Source organism: Mirounga angustirostris, unplaced genomic scaffold (assembly GCF_029215605.1).
Source record: "Mirounga angustirostris isolate CCGP_5_RB_7025 unplaced genomic scaffold, mMirAng1.0.hap1 SCAF_7, whole genome shotgun sequence".
Classification (NCBI taxonomy): domain Eukaryota; kingdom Metazoa; phylum Chordata; class Mammalia; order Carnivora; family Phocidae; genus Mirounga; species Mirounga angustirostris.
In genome coordinates, this window is record NW_026991715.1 from 53,560,778 (window position 1) to 53,579,934 (window position 19,157).

Consider the following 19,157-nt stretch of genomic DNA (forward strand, 5'->3'; position numbering starts at 1 on the left):
TAATCACTTAATAGCTCATTGTTTCTCTGGGTCTGGAATTCTGGAGCAGTTCGGCTGTGCAGTTCTGCTCCCGGTCTTTCAGGAGGTTGTAATCAGATGCCAGCTGGGGCTGCAGTTATTGAAGGCTTGATAGGAGCTATATGATCTACCTCCAGGGTGGCTCACTCATGATTGGCAAGTTGATGCTGCCTGTTGGCAGGAGGCCCCAGGTGCTCCTCACATAGGCCTCTTCACACGGCTACCTGATTGAATTCTTGACATGATGGCTGACTTCCCTCAGAGCAAATGATCTAAGCATGCAAAGCAAAAGAAGCAATGCCTTTTATGATCTTAAAAATTACACGTACTGAATTCTGCCATATTCTACAGGTAACACAGAACAGTTTGTTTCACTGTGGGAATAGACTACACAAGTGCATTGATACCAGAAGGAAAGATTCATTGGGACCACCTTGAAAGCTGGCTATAGCTAATACGTGCAAGTGCTTTGTAAACTGGACAATGCTATACAGATGCTGAATGGCATTTTATAAATACAGTGACCCAGTAAACCCAGAATATTACCTAAATAACTGCCTTTTTTACCATACTTAAAATGTCCCCAAATCAGAATTTACTTAGCATCATAGTATAATGCAGTTATTATCAATTCATATGCCATGATACACTTTGGAACTTCTAGCCTCACAAGTGTACCATCACATTTAGCTCACTACTTATTTCTACTACAAGTGAGGTTAGATTACTGTTGAAGTGATAACTTTCAGAAGGAACTTCGACCTAAGTTCTATGATACCATGTATCATTAGGTATATCTTGACATAAGAGAAAAATAGTAAAGATGGTGTTTTGTGTAATGTATGAGAATTTTGTCTATGAACATATTAAAACTCAATAAAAACCCAAGTGACAAAGAGCTGGAAGGTGACCAGTAATAGTTACATGATAGCTAACTGAGCACTGTCAGACACTTTTCTAAGGGTTTTGGAAATGTAAAACATTTAAGCCTTGCAGCAACCCAATGAGTAGTCCTATTAAAAATTAGAAAACTAGGAATGAAAAGGTTAAATATTTTGCCCAAGTAATAAATCTAGTGACTGAACACTTGTGAGGTCAGTATTCAAATGCAAGTAGTCTAGATCCAGAGCAAGAACTCAACCCTGACTCTGTGTTACCGTGACTAAATTATGAACCTTAATATTCTGCTGCCTTCTTCAACACCTCTGAAAATGAATATTCTCAACTCTTAGAAACATCAAATGCTTCAGTTCAAAACCTTGGAATTATCGGGGGTTTTTCTGCCACAACCCATATCCAGTCTGTCAGCAAATCCTATTGGCTAGAAGTCAAATTGATAAAATCTTATATAGTCATCGGGATAACTGCAATAATTCTCTCACTGGCCTTGCTTTTTTTGCTTTCTAAGTCTATATTGGGTCTCTCAAAACAGCCATTAGTGAACTTTCTAAAACATTAAGTCAGATCATACCACTTTGCAGAAAACTGCAGTGGCCTTTTTTTTTTTTTTTTTTTTGCAGTGGCTTTTCAGTGACGTCTTTTAACACCCTGTTTTAAACTGCAAGCCCTCCCCTTCCCCTGCTTTATCTCTGTAGAACTTAACAGTATGTATCATAACATATTTTATCTCATTCCATTGGAAAGCATGGATCTTTGTCTTTTTCCCTGCTGCTTTCTCAGTCTGCAACAGAGCCTGGCACATAGTAAGCGCTCTATATACATATTTGATGAGTAAGTGAATTAATGTATTTAACGTGTTGATTTGCATGAAAACTTATGAGAATCAAGGTTGAGTACTCAATTAACACTTAATTGAGCACTTACTATGTCTAAACTTTCTGGGTGTTTCATTTAGTCTTCACAACCAGTTATGATGTCGCCTATTATTACCATTTTACAGAATAGAAAACTGATGACCAGAAGTCTGTTCCACAGCACGAAATTCTTCAGTGGACTTGGATTTTGTTTCCCCAGGAGTATTTCACAAAGGAATGAATTAAGAGAGCCTCTAGACCAGCCCTTAAGAACTGGGCTCTCTTCCAAGTAACCTGAGATTGCGACGCTAAGCGTCCATAGCAACCGTGGCGACGGACGCCCTTGAGCAAGAACCAGAAAGCGAGATCAGGGATAAGGTCAAGCCTTCCACACTCATACACACCCATTAAATCCCGAACTCAGAATATCATATCAGAACGCTGACCTGTCCCCGGTAGTGAAGGGAATATCGAAGTTAATAACGGTAACAGGGTGACAGAATCACCTGCGAAAACACTCCGCTTCCGGCACCAACAGGCTACGGAGCGACAGGGCGGGGACTGCGCAGAAAAGCCGTCGAACGCTGCCTCGCTCAGCTTCCGTAGGGCGGGCTCTAGCCGGACTTATTTAGCAGCGCCCAAGCCCAAACCGGAAGTCGGGGCGGAGCTAATAAAGCGTCGGCGCCCACTCAACGGAAGTGGCTGTTGGAGGCTTTAAGGTAGCTTTAAATTCCTGGTGTCTCGGAAGCTTGCCCCTTTCTGTTGGAGTCGAGTTTCGTGGGACGGATGGCGGTGGACGTGAAGTCGCGAGCAAAGCGTTATGAAAAACTGGACTTCCTCGGGGAGGGACAGGTGAGGCTCTCGGCGGGATTCGGAGGTCTCTGAACAGAGAACGCGGAGCCGCCTCACACCCTCACAGATTTTCTGGTGCAATTGAGAGGACTGACCTGGCTACTCCTTTTTGGGCGAGGCTGCCCAGACGCACCTGCTGCCCCTTGTGTGTAGCCTCGACGGGAACCCCTAAGCGGCCCTGTCCTTTTTTTTTTTAAGATTTTATTTATTTATTTGCCAGAGACAGCGAGAGAGGGAACACAAGCAGGGGGAGTGGGAGAGGGAGAGGCAGGCTTCCCTCGGAGCAGGGAGCCCGATGCGGGGCTCGATCCCAAGATCCCGGGATCATGACCTGGGCCGAAGGCAGACGCTTAAGGACTGAGCCACCCAGGCCCCTCGGGGCCCTGTCCTTTCTGAAGGATAGACTGGAACGGGAAGTGGCCTGCCTCACCACGTTCCACGCCGCCACGGATCCGATCCAGGAATCCCGGGCTCTTTGCTTCTCCAAACTAAATAAGTAAAAAGGCAAACACAAACACAAAGCTCCCACAAACTTAGGATTATTTCTGTTTTTCTCTCTAGTTTGCCACGGTTTACAAGGCCAGAGACAAGAACACCAACCAAATTGTCGCCATTAAGAAAGTGAGTTACTGTTATTTTTCCTTGAGTCCCTGAAGATGTTTGTAGGTATGAGCTGATGCCTGGGCTTTTTACAACTCTCAACAGTGCTCTGCTAATGAGATATTTATGTCGTTTTCAGAGAAAACAATTTATTAGTGCTTGTGTTCAGGATGGAACTCGGGTTGAACTAGTTTTGTTGTTGTCCCATTAATTGGAATTGAAATGAAGAGGAAGCTATATATTACTTTATAAACTCAGACGTAGGCAAGGGGACCAAGTACCCATCTGTTGGGTCCTCAGAACTATTTAGTGCCGTGATATTCCCAGGTCACGGTTTGTGCCACACCTGCATCCCTCATGTGTATCATCTGTGTTTTCTGTGTACAGATTTTCCATGAAAGGCTTTCGTGAGCATAAACACTGATGTGCCTTTTTAGTAGCTTTTTTACTTGCATTCATTAAAGAAGCTTGGGTCATATGTAGCTAATTTTCCACATGTCAGGCACTTTCACTTACATTCTTTTCACTTAGCCTTCAATATAGCCATGTGAAGTAGGGGAAGTATCCTTATTTTACACTTGAGGTACCTGAGACCAAGAGAGATTGAGTAACTTGTCAAAATGACACAGATACTAATACTAAAACTAGGATTTAAATCCAGGTGTTTTGCTGCCAGGTTGCTTGTTCTTTCCCATGCTACTGAAATCAGTAATCCTCTCAAAGAGAGGTTTTTGTCATATCTCAAGGTCTCTTGGTGGGGTAGGTGACCTCCACCTCCTCATTTTATTTGTCAGAGAGCGCGCACTGCACAAGTAGGGGGAGAAGCAGGCTCCCCGCTAAAGCGGGGAGCCCCCACATGGGGCTGCGTCCCAGGACTCTGGGCCACCCAGGTGTCCTCACCTCCTTATTGTTCCTGTTGCTATTTGAATTTATTTCTCCTTCAAAATTCCTAACTCCTTTGAAGCCTAGTCCCCTGATTCACTTACACCCACTCCCTGTCACCCTCTCCACAATTATTCCTGCTGTTGTTATCTTTTTACTTTTTCTGATTTCTCTCATCTCTGTTTTCCAACTTAAATTCTATAATCCAGCATTGTAGCTACTCCTGTGTAAAAATTCTTATCTATTCTGACCCTTTCTAAAGTTACCTTTTTTATTCTACCCGTGGTCCATTATGTTCTGGTCACACTGACCTTTCTGTCCTTTGAACACATTAAATTCAGTGCATTCCCAGGATCGTTGGATTTGCCTGCCTTCTGGCTAGTATATTTTTCTCTAAAACTTGGCAAGTTTTAGATTTCACTCAAATGTCTCCCCCACATAGAGGCCTCTAGTTAAAATAGGTGTGCCTCCCTACTTCCCTAGTGTTCCTTGCCATATTTCTCCATTATCTTCATAACATTTATCAAAATCTGAAATCCTCTTATCTGTGAGCTTATTGTCTATTTACTTCCACTCAAATTATACTTAGGACATTCATTAAAAATGTATTAACCTAAAAAAAACACGTATTAACCCGACTGATATAATCTTCATTGTTGGCATACTGAGTTAATGTAGTTGTTTGAAAGTCCTAGTGGGATTTGTTTTGTTGGGGGGGGGGGGGGGTGTGCTTTTTTTTTTAACATAAGTTAGGATTTAGAATCCATCCTTTCTCTTTTTCTTTTTTAAGATTATTATTTGAGAGTGGGGGTAGGGGCAGAGGGAGAAGCCTCCCTGCTGAGCAGGAAGCCCTACTCTGGCCCATCCCAGCACCCAGAGATCATGACCTGAGCCCAAGGCAGACGCTTAACCCACTGAGCCATGCAGGTGCCCCTCCTGTTTCTCTTTGATAGACTTTTACCCCTTGAAGGTTACTCACAATGGAATCTTCTTTTACATTTAATTTTTATTTCAAATAATGCTGCTTTGTGGTTTTAAAAATCAGTTAAAAGGCCCAGGCTTTTTAAGGTGCTTGGTTCCTCTAGCCCAGTTTTTCACTCCTTAGAGCAATCACAACTCCTATAGTTTTCCTCTGGTATTTACTTCTATTACATTAAATAATGTGCTTATATCGTTATTTCTTTTTTTATTTTTATTTATTTATTTATTTATTTATTTATTTATTTTTAAAGATTTTATTTATTTGAGAGAGAGAATGAGATAGAGAGAGCATGAGAGGGAAGAGGGTCAGAGGGAGAAGCAGGCTCCCTGCCGAGCAGGGAGCCCGATGCGGGACTCGATCCCGGGACTCCAGGATCATGACCTGAGCCGAAGGCAGTCGCTTAACCAACTGAGCCACCCAGGCACCCTATATCGTTATTTCTTGAGTGCTTGCCCCTACCTCATTTTAGACATTATCTAGTCTTTCTGCTATAAAGTATTACACTTGTTCATTTACTAACATTTATGTTTAATTTTACAAAAAATGAATATTCAATATTCTTTCACCTATTGTATCTTAGACTTTTAAAGTATGTTTAGAGGTAAGTGTAAAATTTCATTTCTTTTGAAATTTATTAAAAAAATCATTGATCTCTGCCTCATCTTTTTAAAAAGATCATACTCAATTTATGTTTCCCCATTTATTTAACCAGTCCTCTATTGGTGGCCTTCTAGGTTATTTCTTTCAATGGCTGGCTGTCTGCCCGCCTGCCCGCCCGCCCGCCTGCCTGCCTGCCCACCCCCCCATATGTAAATATTCTTTTGCAGTTTGTTTTTCTGAATCCGCGTTATTTCTGAAATCTTCTACATGGATACATGTAGATGTGGTTTATATATGATCATTGATAATTAAATTCCATCATATAACTACACTAAAATTTGCCTGTCCAAATTCTTGATGCACACACTTAAGCTATTTTGTTATTTTTTATGTTTTCCCTTTATACAGCCCTACAGACATGCCTGTTTTAGGGAATATACAGCATCAGCCTCACCACATATTGTCATTGCTCTTCAAAGTGCTTGGACTAATTTAACCTCCTTCCACGTTTTTACCATGTTTGTATTGTCAAATTTTACATTTGTCAGTTACCTGGATCAAAATTGGCATATGATTGTTTCAATTAATATTTCTCTGAATACCAGTTAGATTGATCATCTTTTCTTAGATTTATTGGCTTTTTAGACTTTCTCCTACCGGTTTTTCTGTTAGGGTGCTTAAATTTTTTTCTTCCTGTTGATTAGTGGAATTTTTTATTATATTCTGGACATTGATCCTTTGTCAGAAATCTGCACTTCAGATATCTTCTCCCAGTCTTTGCCTAGACTTTTAGTTTATATATAGTATCTTCTGGGGCACAGAAATTTATAATTCTGTTCTGGTTGAGTTTATCCATTTTTTTGCTTTATGGTTTTCTTTTTTGTCTGCTTGCCACCTCGTTTATTAAGGATTCTATATTCTAAAAATTTTAAAGTATTGCTGTTCACATTTAGGTCTTTATTCCATCTGGAATTAATTTTTCTACTTTGTGTAATATGGCGATCCAATATTTTTTCCTCGCTGTCCCAGCATTATTGATAGTCTGTCCTTTTCCTGGTGAGTTGTAACACAAAGTTCTGCATTAGTTGTAATGCCGAGTTCCAGTATATACTTGGAGCCATTTCTGGGCACACTATTTTTTTCCATTGATTGATTTTTTTTTTTCCATCCCTGCTCAGATACTATAGTGTATTTAATTACTACTGTCTTTCAAAAGCCTTGAAATCTGATAAGATAAACATACCTGTTTTTCTTCAAAATTATCTCTTGGCTACTTTATCTGCTAGTTGGGAAATTTCAGACAATCAGGAGAATTAGATATGAACTAGGTATTACCTACTGCTATGGCATTATTATTAAGTATGAAAATGGCATTTTGAATATGTAAGAAAATGTCCCGTGTTTTAGAGATGCTTACCTAAGTACATGGGGATGAAATGACATGAAATCTCAGGTTTGTTATAAAACATTTTAGCCAGCAGAAAGGGGAGGATGAATAATGAAGTAAGTGTGGCAAAATATTGATAGTTGTTTAATCTGGGTGAGGAAGTAGATGGCTTCGTGAAAACAATGTATTTTTATTGTGTTTATAAAATGTAAAAAATTTTAAAATTGTTCTTAGATCCTTACTTTTCCATATAAAATTTAGAATTGATTTGTCAGTGATCTTTAAAAAATGCTGTTGAGCTTTAGATTTGGTTGAACTTAAAAAAAATTGACATATTTATGATTACTGAGTCTTGCTATCCATGAATGTGTTATTTTAGTCTCATTTTTAAGCATGTTTTCATATTGTTTTATTACTTAGTTTTGGAAAGCTTTGCAAATCTTTTGTCAGATTTATTACTGAGTGCCTTATTTTTTTGGTGTTATAGTAGTTTACCTTTAAGTAAAAAGTTGTGTTTGTGGTATATCGCTGGGAGATATGTATATATTTATTTATATCTTTTAATCTATTTTTATCATTACCAGGAATCTTATTTTTTTAATTTTAATTCCAGCATAGTTAACATAAAGTGATACATTAGTTTCAGGTGTACAGTACAGTGATTCAGCAATTCTATACATTAGTCAGTGTCCATCATGATGTGTAGTCTTAATCCCCTTCACCTATTTCCCCCATCCCCCCACGCACCTCCCCTCTGATAGCCATCTGTTCTTTGTAGTTAACTGTTTCTTGGTTTGTCTCTTTTCTTTGTTAGTTTTGTTTCTTAAATTCCACATATGAATGAAATCATATGGTATTTGTCTTTCTCTTATTTCACTTAGTGTTATACCCTCTAGATCCATTCGTGTCACAAATGGCAAGATTTCGTTCTTTTTTGTGGCTGAGTAATATTTCAGTGTGTGTGTGTGTGTGTGTGTGTGTGTGTGTGTGTGTGTATAGCCAAACTACGAAAGCAACCCAAATGTCCATCGAGAGATTAATGGATAAAGATGGACATTTGGGTTGCTTTCATAGTTTGGCTATTGTAAATAATGCTACAATAAACATAGGGTGCATATATCTTTTTGAATTAGTGTTTTCGTATTCTTTGGTTATATACCCAGTAGGGGAATTACTGGATCATATGGTAATTACATTTTTAATTTTTTAAGAATCTCCATACTGTTTTCCACTGTGGCTGTACCAGTTTGCATTTAGCTGGGAGATATTTTTATTTTTTTTTAAAGATTTTATTTATTTATTTGACAGAGAGAGAGGGAACACAAGCAGGGGGAGTGGGAGAGGGAGAAGCAGGCTTCCCGCTGAGCAGGGAGCCCGATGCGGGGCTTTATCCCAGGACCCTGGGATCATGACCTGAGCCGAAGGCAGACGCTTAATGACTGAGCCACCCAGGTGCCCCTGGGAGATATTTTTAAAGGTAGAATAGCTGTGTTTTTCCAGAAGTAATTTTTTTTTTTTTTTTTGTATTTTTGGTTACATGTAGTCATTATATAAAGCAGTGAGTAAGAGACTGGTGTAAGCCTGAACCTATTAATGCAATTTGTTGTGCTTTTTTTGTTTTGTTTTGTTATGTGTATTAATAGTAACAGTTTAACCATATCGATCATAATTTGTAATTTTGGTTTTTGGAAAATGTGTTCCCTAAGAACATGTTGGGCGTATTAAACATGTTATGTTTATATGTCATATATTTCCTCCCAAGTAGGCTAACTTGAAGTCATTTTTTGTTGTTGTTTATTAGTCAGTATGCCCTCAGTTACTTTTGTACATTTAATCTTGCAAAGATAAAGGAGACATTTATTTTCTTAATTCCATTACTTGAATGTAATTCAAAAACTAAGGGGCAAGGAATGATAGGTACTTGGTCCTTTCTTATATTGTTAATTTTGCCTTTCAAATTCATGATTTCCACTCCCTTCTTGCATATAAGTTGCTACGTGTTTTTACTGTGGCTAAGTTTCTGAAGTGTTTATATGTTATGAATTAAGTATAAATAATTTAACATTTTTAATGTATTTGGGTTCCCCCCCCCCAGATTAAACTTGGACATAGATCAGAAGCTAAAGATGGTGAGTACTCCATGTAATCTGACAGAACAGGAAAAGTTTTTATTCTCACTAAGGAAGTTAGCAACGTATTAGAGTTATGAGTGGTTCTAGATAGAGTTATTGCAGGGTGATAGAAGAGTAAACTCAGGATAGAGACAGGATATTTGTGATATCTACCATTTGGATGTTAAGAGTCCTGTAAGTCATCCAAGTCATCTGAGTAAATGTAAGGCAACAAGGTTATTAGTGGCTTGTTTTGCTGTCTTCATTACTCTTTAAGGTGTTGCAAGCAGTTGTTTATTCTTTTTCTGAGCTTCTAATTACTTTGAAAATTCAGGATACAACTTCATGGAAGTACAGAAAGCTCACACTGAAATAGATAAATGGAAGAAAACATGGTTTTACCCTTCCTCCATAGCATTTTGTACTAGTATGCTAAGTCTTGTTTAGTCATCAAGAACTAGTTTTTATAAAAAGGACGCTTCTTCTATTTAACAGTACCACATCTTATTTTTAATTTTGAGTTTTGTCCTTTGTATTGGGAAAGATATTGTCTTACCACTACTTTGTTGTTAGCATCAAGAATCTGTTTCTAAAAAAAAAAAGAATCTGTTTCTAACATAATGCGAGAAAGAGGAAGCTGTTGACTTACTGCTTTAATAACACACTATCACATTGTTATTCCAGCAGTCTTCTCAAGTGATATGGTATAAAGTGAATACTTTTTATCACCATTTATCATAGTCATTGTTAAGCTCTTTTGAAAATGAAGTAATATAAAAGAAAACCAGATATCAAAAAAAATTGTCAAAATAGTCCTTATTTTTCTTATATTCACTGCTTAACCTATCCCCAAAAATATGTTTATAAGATTTGAGATGTCAGAATTATTTTTCACATTGTGCTTTGCCTTTTCATGTAGGTATAAATAGAACAGCCTTAAGAGAGATAAAATTATTACAGGAGCTAAGTCATCCAAATATAATTGGTGTGAGTATGATCTAAGTTGTTTCTGGGATTTGGGACCCTGTCATTTCTTTTTTTTAAGATTTTATTTATTTAACAGAGAGCACAAGTAGGCAGAATGGTAGACAGAGGGAGAAGGAGAAGCAGGCTCCTTCCTGAGCAGGGAGCCCGATGCGGGGCTCGATCCCAGCACCCTGGGATCATAACCTGAGCCGAAGGCAGACGCTTAACTGACTGAGCCACCCAGGCGTCCTGGGACCCTGTCATTTCTGAATGTGGTAGATGTTGATTGAAAGCTCAGCAAGATGAATTATTTTAGGTGAACCTTTCAAAAAAACTTAAAAGTTTATCAGGCTAATATGTATTTTCTATTCTAATTGATACTGTAGGCAGTGTCTTTATTTATTTATTCTTATTATTTTTTAAGATTTTATTTATTTTGAGAGAGAGAGGAAGAGAGCCTGCACAAGCAGGGGGGAGGGGCAGAGGGAGAAGCAGACTCCCGCTGAGCAGGGAACCCGAACGTGGGACTCCATCCCAGGATCCTGGGGTCATGACCTGAACCAAAGGCAGACACTTAACCGACTGAGTCACCCAGGCATCCCTAGGCAGTGTCTTTAAAGCTATACAGCTGATGAAATAAATTTAGTATTGGCATACGGCCTAATTTTGTCAAAAATCATTTTGAAGCGTAGAGAGCCCTAGCATGCATAAGATCTTGAGTAAGCTCCCCTACAACTTGGTGCCATAATTCCACCTCAGAGGGTTGTGGTGAGACTACTTAATTGATTGAATGCATGTAAAGTACCTGGAAATAGAGCCTGGCATAGAGGGTGCATACAATGAATGATAGCTGCCACTGCTGTTTATAGGATTTTCTTAAATACTGAGCGCAGAATTGGAGACTGAGATGAGGTTTTCATTAATTTACTTCTTAATTATAACTCAAAATTTTGGAGGAGAGCTTAAGTATTTAGTGCCTTTTTATTTTTATTTATTTATTTATTTTTAAAGATTTTATTTATTTATTTGACAGAAACACAGCGAGAGAGGGAACACAAGCAGAGGGAGTAGGAGAGGGAGAAGCAGGCTCCCTGCTGAGCAGGGAGCCCGATGCGGGGCTCGATCCCAGCACCCTGGGATCATGACCTGAGCTGAAGGCAGACGTTTCATGACTGAGCCACCCAGGTGCCCCGACTTTTTAAAAATAGTAACGTTTAGGTGCACCTGGGTGGCTCAGTTGGTTGTTAGGTGTCTGACTTTGGCTCAGGTCATGATCTTTGAGTCCTGGAATGGAGCCCGGCATCAGGCTCCCGGTTCAGTGGGGAGTCAGCTTCTCCCTCTCCCTCTGCCCCTCCTCCTGCTTGTGCTCTCTGTCTCGCTCTCTCAAATAAATAAAGAAAATCTTAAAAAAAATAAAGTTTAGTATTTTTGTGCTTCAAATTACTAATTCCTAGCAAGAAAAAGGATAAATGTCAAATTTAATAAAATAATTCAAATTTAGCAGGGAATTATCAGCAGGCCACATGCTTGTTTAAATTTTTTTTTTTTTTTATTAAAGATTTTTATTTATTTATTTTGAGACAGAGAGAATGAGAGACAGAGAGCATGAGAGGGAGGAGGGTCAGAGGGAGAAGCAGACTCCCTGCCGAGCAGGGAGCCCGATGCGGGACTCGATCCTGGGACTCCAGGATCATGACCTGAGCCGAAGGCAGTCGCTTAACCAACTGAGCCACCCAGGCGCCCCTGCTTGTTTAAATTTTTAAAGATTACTTTAGTTGGTATAATATTTTTGAGTATTTTATGGAAAAATCACATTTTATTTATCTATCTATTTATTTATTTATTTTTGCTTTGCAGCTCCTTGATGCTTTTGGACATAAATCTAATATTAGCCTTGTCTTTGATTTTATGGAAACTGATCTAGAGGTAAGATTAAGATTCCCAGAGGACTTTCTTTTCTCTTTTTATCAAAAGAGAACCTAAATGTTTATTTCCTTTTCTCTTCTGAATCATTTAGCCCAGTGTTAAATATAGAGATTGGGATTTCAAAGCATTTCTGTCTGCCAAGTTCCCTATACCTTTATTGACATTATTTTTAAAGAAATGAATATTAGGCCTTTGAGAATTTAGAGTTCCTTTTCCATATTATCACAGAATATCCTCCTTTTGAAAACCAAGTTTTTTGTTTTATTTTTGAGAAAATAAGATCTTATGCTTTTCCTTAATACTAATTGAATCTCAAAAACTGACAATTCAGGGATGTTGAACAACTGAAATTCTCATACAGTGCTGGTGAGAATGCAAAATGGTGCAGCCAGTTTGGAAAATAGTTTGGCAGTTTCTTAAACAGTTAAATACACAGCTAAAGAATGATCTGGCCATACCACTGCCAGGTGTTTATCTAAGAGAAACCAAAATATGTCTACACAGAAATCAGTTGGTACATAGATGTTCAGCTTTATTCATTATTGCCCAAACTGGAAACAATTCAAATACCTTTCATCTAGTGAATGTATAAACAAACTGTGGTATAGCTATAAAATGGAATACTGTTTGGGGATAAAAAGAAATGAACTGCCCATACATAAAATAGTATAGAGGAATCTCAAATGTATTGTGCTAAATGAAAGAACTCAGGCTCAAAAGGCTATATATTGTATGATTCCATTTATATGATGTTCTGGAAAAGGTGAAGCTAAAGAAACAGATCAGATCAGTGGTGGCCAGGGTTGGGAGTAGAAGAAAGTATTGGGTATAGAGGGGCCTGAGGCGATTGGGGTGGGGGTGGGAGTTAAAGAACTCTATCTTGATTATGGTAGTGGTTACACAACTGGATGTCTTTGTTAAAACTCATGGAACTCTGCACTGAAAAGGGCATATTTTGCCTAAATCTGATTTCTTTCTTTTCTTTTTTTTTTGTAAATGGGATTGTTCTCTTAATTTCTCTCTCTCTCTCTTTTTTTTTTAAAGATTTTATTTATTTGACAGATAGAGACATAGCAAGAGAGGGAACACAAGCAGGAGGAGTGGCGAGAGGGAGAAGCAGGCTTCCCGCCAAGCAGGGAGCCCGATGCGGGGCTCGATCCCAGGACCCTGGTTCATGACCTGAGCCGAAGGCAGATGCTTAACGGCTGAGCCACCCAGGCGCCCCTCTTTTAATTTCTCTTACTGTTACTTCATTATCAGTATATAGAAATGCAACAGATTTCTGTATATTGATTTTGTATCTTGCAACCTTACTGAATTCATTGATCAGTTCTAGTGGTTTTTTGGTGGAGTTTTTAGCGTTTTCTATATAAATCATTGTCATCTGCAAATAGTGAAAGTTTTACTTCTTTACAATTTGGATACCTTTTATCTAAATCTGATTTCTAAAAGAAAATGGGAACTTTTAGCTAATATAACTTGTAAGTTTAGGAATAAATTGGCTTTAAGCACAGTTCTCAGATAATGCCATGAGAACTCAGTCTTGCACTTTAATTCAGCTCTGTTTTCTTCTTTGTTTCCCCTTCCTTCATGGGCATAATTTCTCAATATAGTGGCTCAGGCACCTCATGCTTATATCCTTAAGAGTTTAATAATCTGTAAGGAAAGAAGGTGATTTGTTCGCTTTGATTCTAGCAGAAGTATTTGGCCTGTTTGATTAGCTTGGCTTGGATCACATGTCCATCCCTAAACCAATCTTCTGGACAGTAGGCTTCAGTGTGGTGGTTGGCTATGTGGGAGTCATGTATCTACCTCTAGAGGCCACAGGTCGTGGTCAGTCCTATTTTAACCAGGTGGTTTCCCAGAGGAATGCTGAATGCTATTATCAGAAGGGGCTGTACATCGTCAGGCAAGCAAAACAACAGATGTTCAGTATGTTAGTGCCTTTTACAAAGAAGTAAGAGAGAAAGCACCAGGAGAGATACTTTCCCTAACCATATAACTGGAAATTCTGACAGAGCCTCCTAAGGGGAGAGTTAGGCAGTGTTTCTTGAGATTCTCCTGTATGGTAGATAAATTCATTTTATGTCTGTATGTGATTTTATATGGTGTGATTTATTTGGAATAATTGTATATTATGTACTGGATTTACAGGTTATAATAAAGGATAATAGTCTTGTGCTGACACCATCACACATCAAAGCCTACATGCTGATGACTCTTCAAGGGTTAGAATATTTACATCAACATTGGATTCTACATAGGGTAAGGTTTTTAACCAAGTATGATTGATTCTTTATGTTTTAGTCAAGTTTTATATAGTCAATTATTACATAAATAGTCTAAATATGTATATTGTTAAAATAAAAATAGAGCCAGGCCATTTTTTCCCACCTTCCTCTGGGTGTTCCCTTCAGTTGTTCCACCAGGTGGTGACATGAAGACTCTAAAATACTATGTAAAATTTAGAAATGGAAGAGACCCAGTTCTTCATTTTTTTCATAGGTGAAGAGCTAAGTTGCTACATCACCTGACCAAGGTTACATATATTTTTTCAAGGTCAGTAGCTGGTAACTGACAGAGTATTGGAATCTACATTTTTGGCTTGAAGTCCGGTGTTCTTGTGCTATACTTATACTGTTGTAACAGAAAAAAAATATAGCAAGAGTCTGGATTAAATTATACAATGCTAAAATATTTTTAGAAAAAAAATATTTCTAGTAACTCTAAAATTTTATGAAGTAATGAAAGTTTCTGAAATGGTTGAGTCAATGTTAGAAACATTCAGCTATTGAAACAAGGCTGAAAATCTCAATAGGTAGATGTTCTTAGGCACTCTATTTAGATAAATCGCTAAGAATATATAATTTATAGTCCGTAATTCTCAGACCTTAAACTTGGAATCCCTTTTAGGTTATTGTTAGTATCTTTTTAGTATAGATTTTGAGGAATATATTCCTCATCCTCTGTAAGTGCATAATATTTTTATTTACTGAAGTTAATATGTATTACTCTTAATAAATAGCAGCAACTGTTTATTGAGTTCTTAGTCACTACAGTAGGCTCTTTATAGAAAAATGTTAAATTTAATTCTCACAGCAACCCTATGAAGTAGGTAAATTGAAGCTCAGTGACCCAAGATCTTGATCCAAGGTCTCACTAAGTAATATAACCAATCTTATTTTGCTTTGGTAAGATTTTAATGTCAATGAAAAAAATACTGATTATTGTTTAAATTTAGGGTTTTACCCTATTTTTTGCAAAGTTTAAAGTGAAGCCAACTAAATATATCATTATGGTATTCTCTCTCACCTGCTTACTTGTTTATTTAAAACCTCAATGATACAGGATCTAAAACCAAACAACTTGTTGCTAGATGAAAATGGAGTTCTAAAACTGGCAGATTTTGGCCTGGCCAAATCATTTGGGAGCCCCAATAGAGCTTATACACATCAGGTTGTAACCAGGTAAGAATCACTTAAAAAACGGAAAGTTTATATTGTGCAGGATTAATTTGTTTTTTAATTTTTTAAAGATTTTATTTATTTATTTGAGAGAGCATGAGCATGGGGGAAGAGGGAGAGGGAGATGCAGACTCCCTGCCAAGCAGGGAGTCTGATGTGGGACTTGATCCCAGGACCCTGAGATCATGACCTGAGCTGAAGACAGACGTTTAACCCGACTGAGCCACCCAGCCATCCCTGTTTGGCTTTTTTTTGTTTTAAGTAAGCTCTATGTAGGCCTAAGGTGGAGTTTGAACTCAGGACCCTGAGATCAAGAGTCACATGTTGTACCAACTGAGCCAGCCAGGCACCCCCTGCAAGGGTTTAAAAGGATAAGAAAATAGGAATTGGAGACAGTAAGAACAGACAGCTTTTCAGAATAACCAGAGAATGTGGAGGTAGCTGTTAGAGGAAGTTGGGCCTAAAGAAGTTTTTCTTGTTTGTTACTTTGTTTTTAGTTTATTTTTTAAGGCTGAAGAAATTATGGTATGTTCGAATGTTAGTGGGAAAAGTCTAGTGAAGAAGAAAACATTGATGTAGGAGACAGAGAATTTCAGTATCTTTGAAAATGGTACCATGCTACCTGGTTCCCCAAGTTGACATATTAGCATTAAAACAGTTTAGGACAGTTCATCTGTAGTTGGGAAAGGCAGACTGTGTGAATTATAAATGACCATAGGTGAGTCCATGGAAATTTTTTTTCTTTTTCCCTTTTTTTTTCCCCCATTACTTGGATTTTTTTTCAGTGAAGTCGGAAGTAAGGTCATTGGCTTAGAGGAAGGACGGTGTTGAGAGTTTCAGGAGAGAGAAGGTGTTAAACATCTATGATTGGGAGAGTAAATGGACCAAGGATGTGTATAATCTTCAGTATAGAACTGCTTGTTTTTGTTTTGTTTTTTTAAGATTTTTTATTTATTTATTCATCAGAGAAGAGAGGCAGAGGCAGAGGGAAAAGCAGGCTCCCCATTGAGCAGGGCGCCCGATGCAGGACTCGAGCCCAGGACCTGGGATCATGACCCGAGCCAAAGGCAGACGCTTAACCAACTGAACCACCCAGGAGCCCTGGAACTGCTTGGTTTTATAGCCAGTTTTTCTTGAGTTACTATATCCATAAAAGTGAATTTCATCAGTGGGATGATGTTTTGCTGAGGAGTTTTCTCCAAGAAATACTTTAATAATTCCATTTTAAGATTACATTATTTCTTTTTGTTCTTCAGGTGGTATCGGGCCCCTGAGTTACTCTTTGGAGCTAGAATGTATGGTGTAGGTGTGGACATGTGGGCTGTTGGCTGTATATTAGCAGAGCTGCTTCTAAGGGTAAGTCTAGGATTGATGTATACACTACAATATTGTAATAGCTATTTGTATAACTTGTGTAAGAATTATCTTCCCATAGATAATTCTTAGAGAGGAGCACCATTCTTCCAAAAATGGCCAAAAAACAGACCATTTAAAAAAAAAACCACCTCCTCCAAAGCAAACCTTTTTGTTAATGTGAGATGAGAAGACCTCTCATTGAGGACAATAAAGATTTTATTATAACTCGTTTCTATAATCTAAAATAAAATTATAATAAAACTCATCAGGCTGTAATATTGTAACATCTTTGCTGTAACTAAAAGTGTTAGGATGCACTTTTGTAGTCCTGGGACTTTTTTTGTTTGGGGCTGTTAAAAATTACACTTTAGGAGATATGTAACACCAGCCACCACAGCTGCATTCTCAGCAGAGTGTGTGTAAGATTATTTTAGTTCTGTTCAAACTAAGTAGATGTGGTGGTCCTGTAGCATTTCTCTGGACTGGAACCATCTTAAAATAAAACATCGTCTTTCTACCCGCACTGGAGATAAAGATGGTGCCTTAGAGACTTTTCTTGAGCTATAAAGTTTAGTTTAGCCTTTCTGAATGATGAAGGCAAAGGAATATTGGGGAATCCTTCTGAAGCTGAGAGTGTTTTCCTCCCTGCCTTCCAGTTTCCAACCCCTACTCTTCTTCTCAAGTGATATGTATTTAAAGAAATGTGAACCCGAGACATAAAAAACAGGTTTTTAGTTCCTTGAACACAGAAAATAGCTTCTATATGCCACAAAGAAAAGTTACCTTCTCAAACATTTTTTTTAGTTTGGTGTGAGTTCTCTGCATCATTTGGAGAAGCTTGCTTCTCTGGGTGCTTGCAGAAGAAACACACATTTAGATTTGAAGATGAATAGTAATCCCTGTGCTAGTGATGGGTCCTGTGGATGAGCTATGTGACAGCTCTGCTACTCACGAAAACACAGAGTTTACATTTGAGAATCTGTCAGCTCCCCCAAACACAGTTCATTCATTACCAGGATATAACCATAGCCCCTGGGGCACCTGGATGGCTCAGTCGTTGGGTGTCTGCCTTCGGCTCAGGTCATGATCCCAGGGTTCTGGGATTGAGCCCCGCATCGGGCTCCCTGCTCAGCGGGAAGCCTGCTTCTCCCTCTCCCACTCCCCCTGCTTGTGTTCCCTCTCTCACTGTGTCTCTCTCTGTCAAATAAATAAAATCTTTTTTTTTTTTTTTTTAAAGATTTTATTTATTTATTTGAGAGAGAGAGAATGAGAGACAGAGAGCATGAGTGGGAAGAGGGTCAGAGGGAGAAGCAGACTCCCCGCCGAGCAGGGAGCCCGATGCGGGACTCGATCCCGGGACTCCAGGATCATGACCTGAGCCGAAGGCAGTCGCTTAACCAACTGAGCCACCCAGGCGCCCAAATAAATAAAATCTTTAAAAAAAAAAAAAAAAAAATAGCCCCTAATGTTATGAATTATCATTCCATTGAGAAAGTAAGTGGAGAGAGACAAGTTAAAAATGAACAGGGCGCCTGGGTGGCTCAGTCATTAAGCGTCTGCCTTCGGCTCAGATCATGATCCCGGGGTCCTGGGATCGAGCCCCACATCGGGCTCCTTGCTCGGCAGGGAGTCTGCTTCTCCCTCTCCCACTCCTCCTGCTTGTTCCCTCTCTTGCTGTCTCTCTCTCTCTCTCTCTCTGTCAATTAAATAAATAAATAAAATCTTTAAAAAAAAAAAAACAGGTTGGAGGGGCGCCTTAGTGTCTCAGTTAAGTGTCCGACTCTTGATTTCAGTTCAGTTCATTATCTTAGGGTCGTGTGGAGCCTGCTTGGGATTCTCTTTCTCTCTCTACCCCTCCCCACCCTTGTCCCTCTGTTCACACTCTCTTTCATTCTTTTTTTTTTAAGATTTTATTTATTTGAGAGAGCGAGTACTAGCAGGGGTGAGGGGCAGAGGGAGAGGGAGAACAGATTCCCTGCTGAGCAGGGAGCCTGATGTGGGACTCGATGCCAGGACCCTGGGATCATGAGCTGAAGGCGGCTGCTTAACCGACTGAGCCACCCAGGCGCCCAAGTGATAATTATATCTTAAAGATTTTCAATATGGCAGGGCAAAAACTCCCCCCTCACCCTTATAAATTATCTTGAAAAAGGTATATAAATGCCATGTTTGAAACTAGGAGATGCCCATAATACTATGCCAGAAGATGTAAAACCAGAAATGAAGGCGGCTTAAATTTTACAGAAAAAGAAGCCAACT

The 19,157-nt window shown here is 38.7% G+C and overlaps 2 protein-coding genes across 12 annotated transcripts in view; one reads left to right on the forward strand and one right to left on the reverse strand.

Annotated features, from left to right (window-relative positions):
• Positions 1-2,357: 2,357 nt before the first annotated feature.
• CDK7 (cyclin dependent kinase 7) overlaps positions 2,358-19,157 on the forward strand; it is a 54,403-nt gene continuing 37,603 nt past the window's right edge. For 6 of the 11 annotated variants that reach the window (XR_010413090.1, XM_045896053.3, XM_045896069.3 and 3 more), the window contains exons 1-8: positions 2,358-2,624; positions 3,186-3,245; positions 9,171-9,204; positions 10,106-10,173; positions 12,010-12,078; positions 14,233-14,343; positions 15,427-15,545; positions 16,799-16,898. Coding sequence is in view for 10 of the 11 variants with exons in the window: in XM_045896053.3 (XP_045752009.1) it covers positions 2,559-2,624; positions 3,186-3,245; positions 9,171-9,204; positions 10,106-10,173; positions 12,010-12,078; positions 14,233-14,343; positions 15,427-15,545; positions 16,799-16,898 (627 nt within the window). In the remaining variant the exon portion in view is untranslated. Of the gene's footprint in view, positions 2,625-3,185; positions 3,246-9,170; positions 9,205-10,105; positions 10,174-12,009; positions 12,079-14,232; positions 14,344-15,426; positions 15,546-16,798; positions 16,899-19,157 lie in introns of those variants that run through there. The other 5 variants (XM_064596204.1, XM_045896075.2, XM_064596206.1 and 2 more) reach the window with 5 other exon arrangements.
• Positions 8,218-19,157, reverse strand: part of CCDC125 (coiled-coil domain containing 125) — a 50,933-nt gene continuing 39,993 nt past the window's right edge. The window contains exon 12 of the mRNA XM_064596201.1: positions 8,218-9,553. Within this exon, the coding sequence (XP_064452271.1) occupies positions 9,530-9,553 (24 nt within the window). The 3' untranslated portion in view covers positions 8,218-9,529. The remainder of the gene's footprint in view (positions 9,554-19,157) is intronic.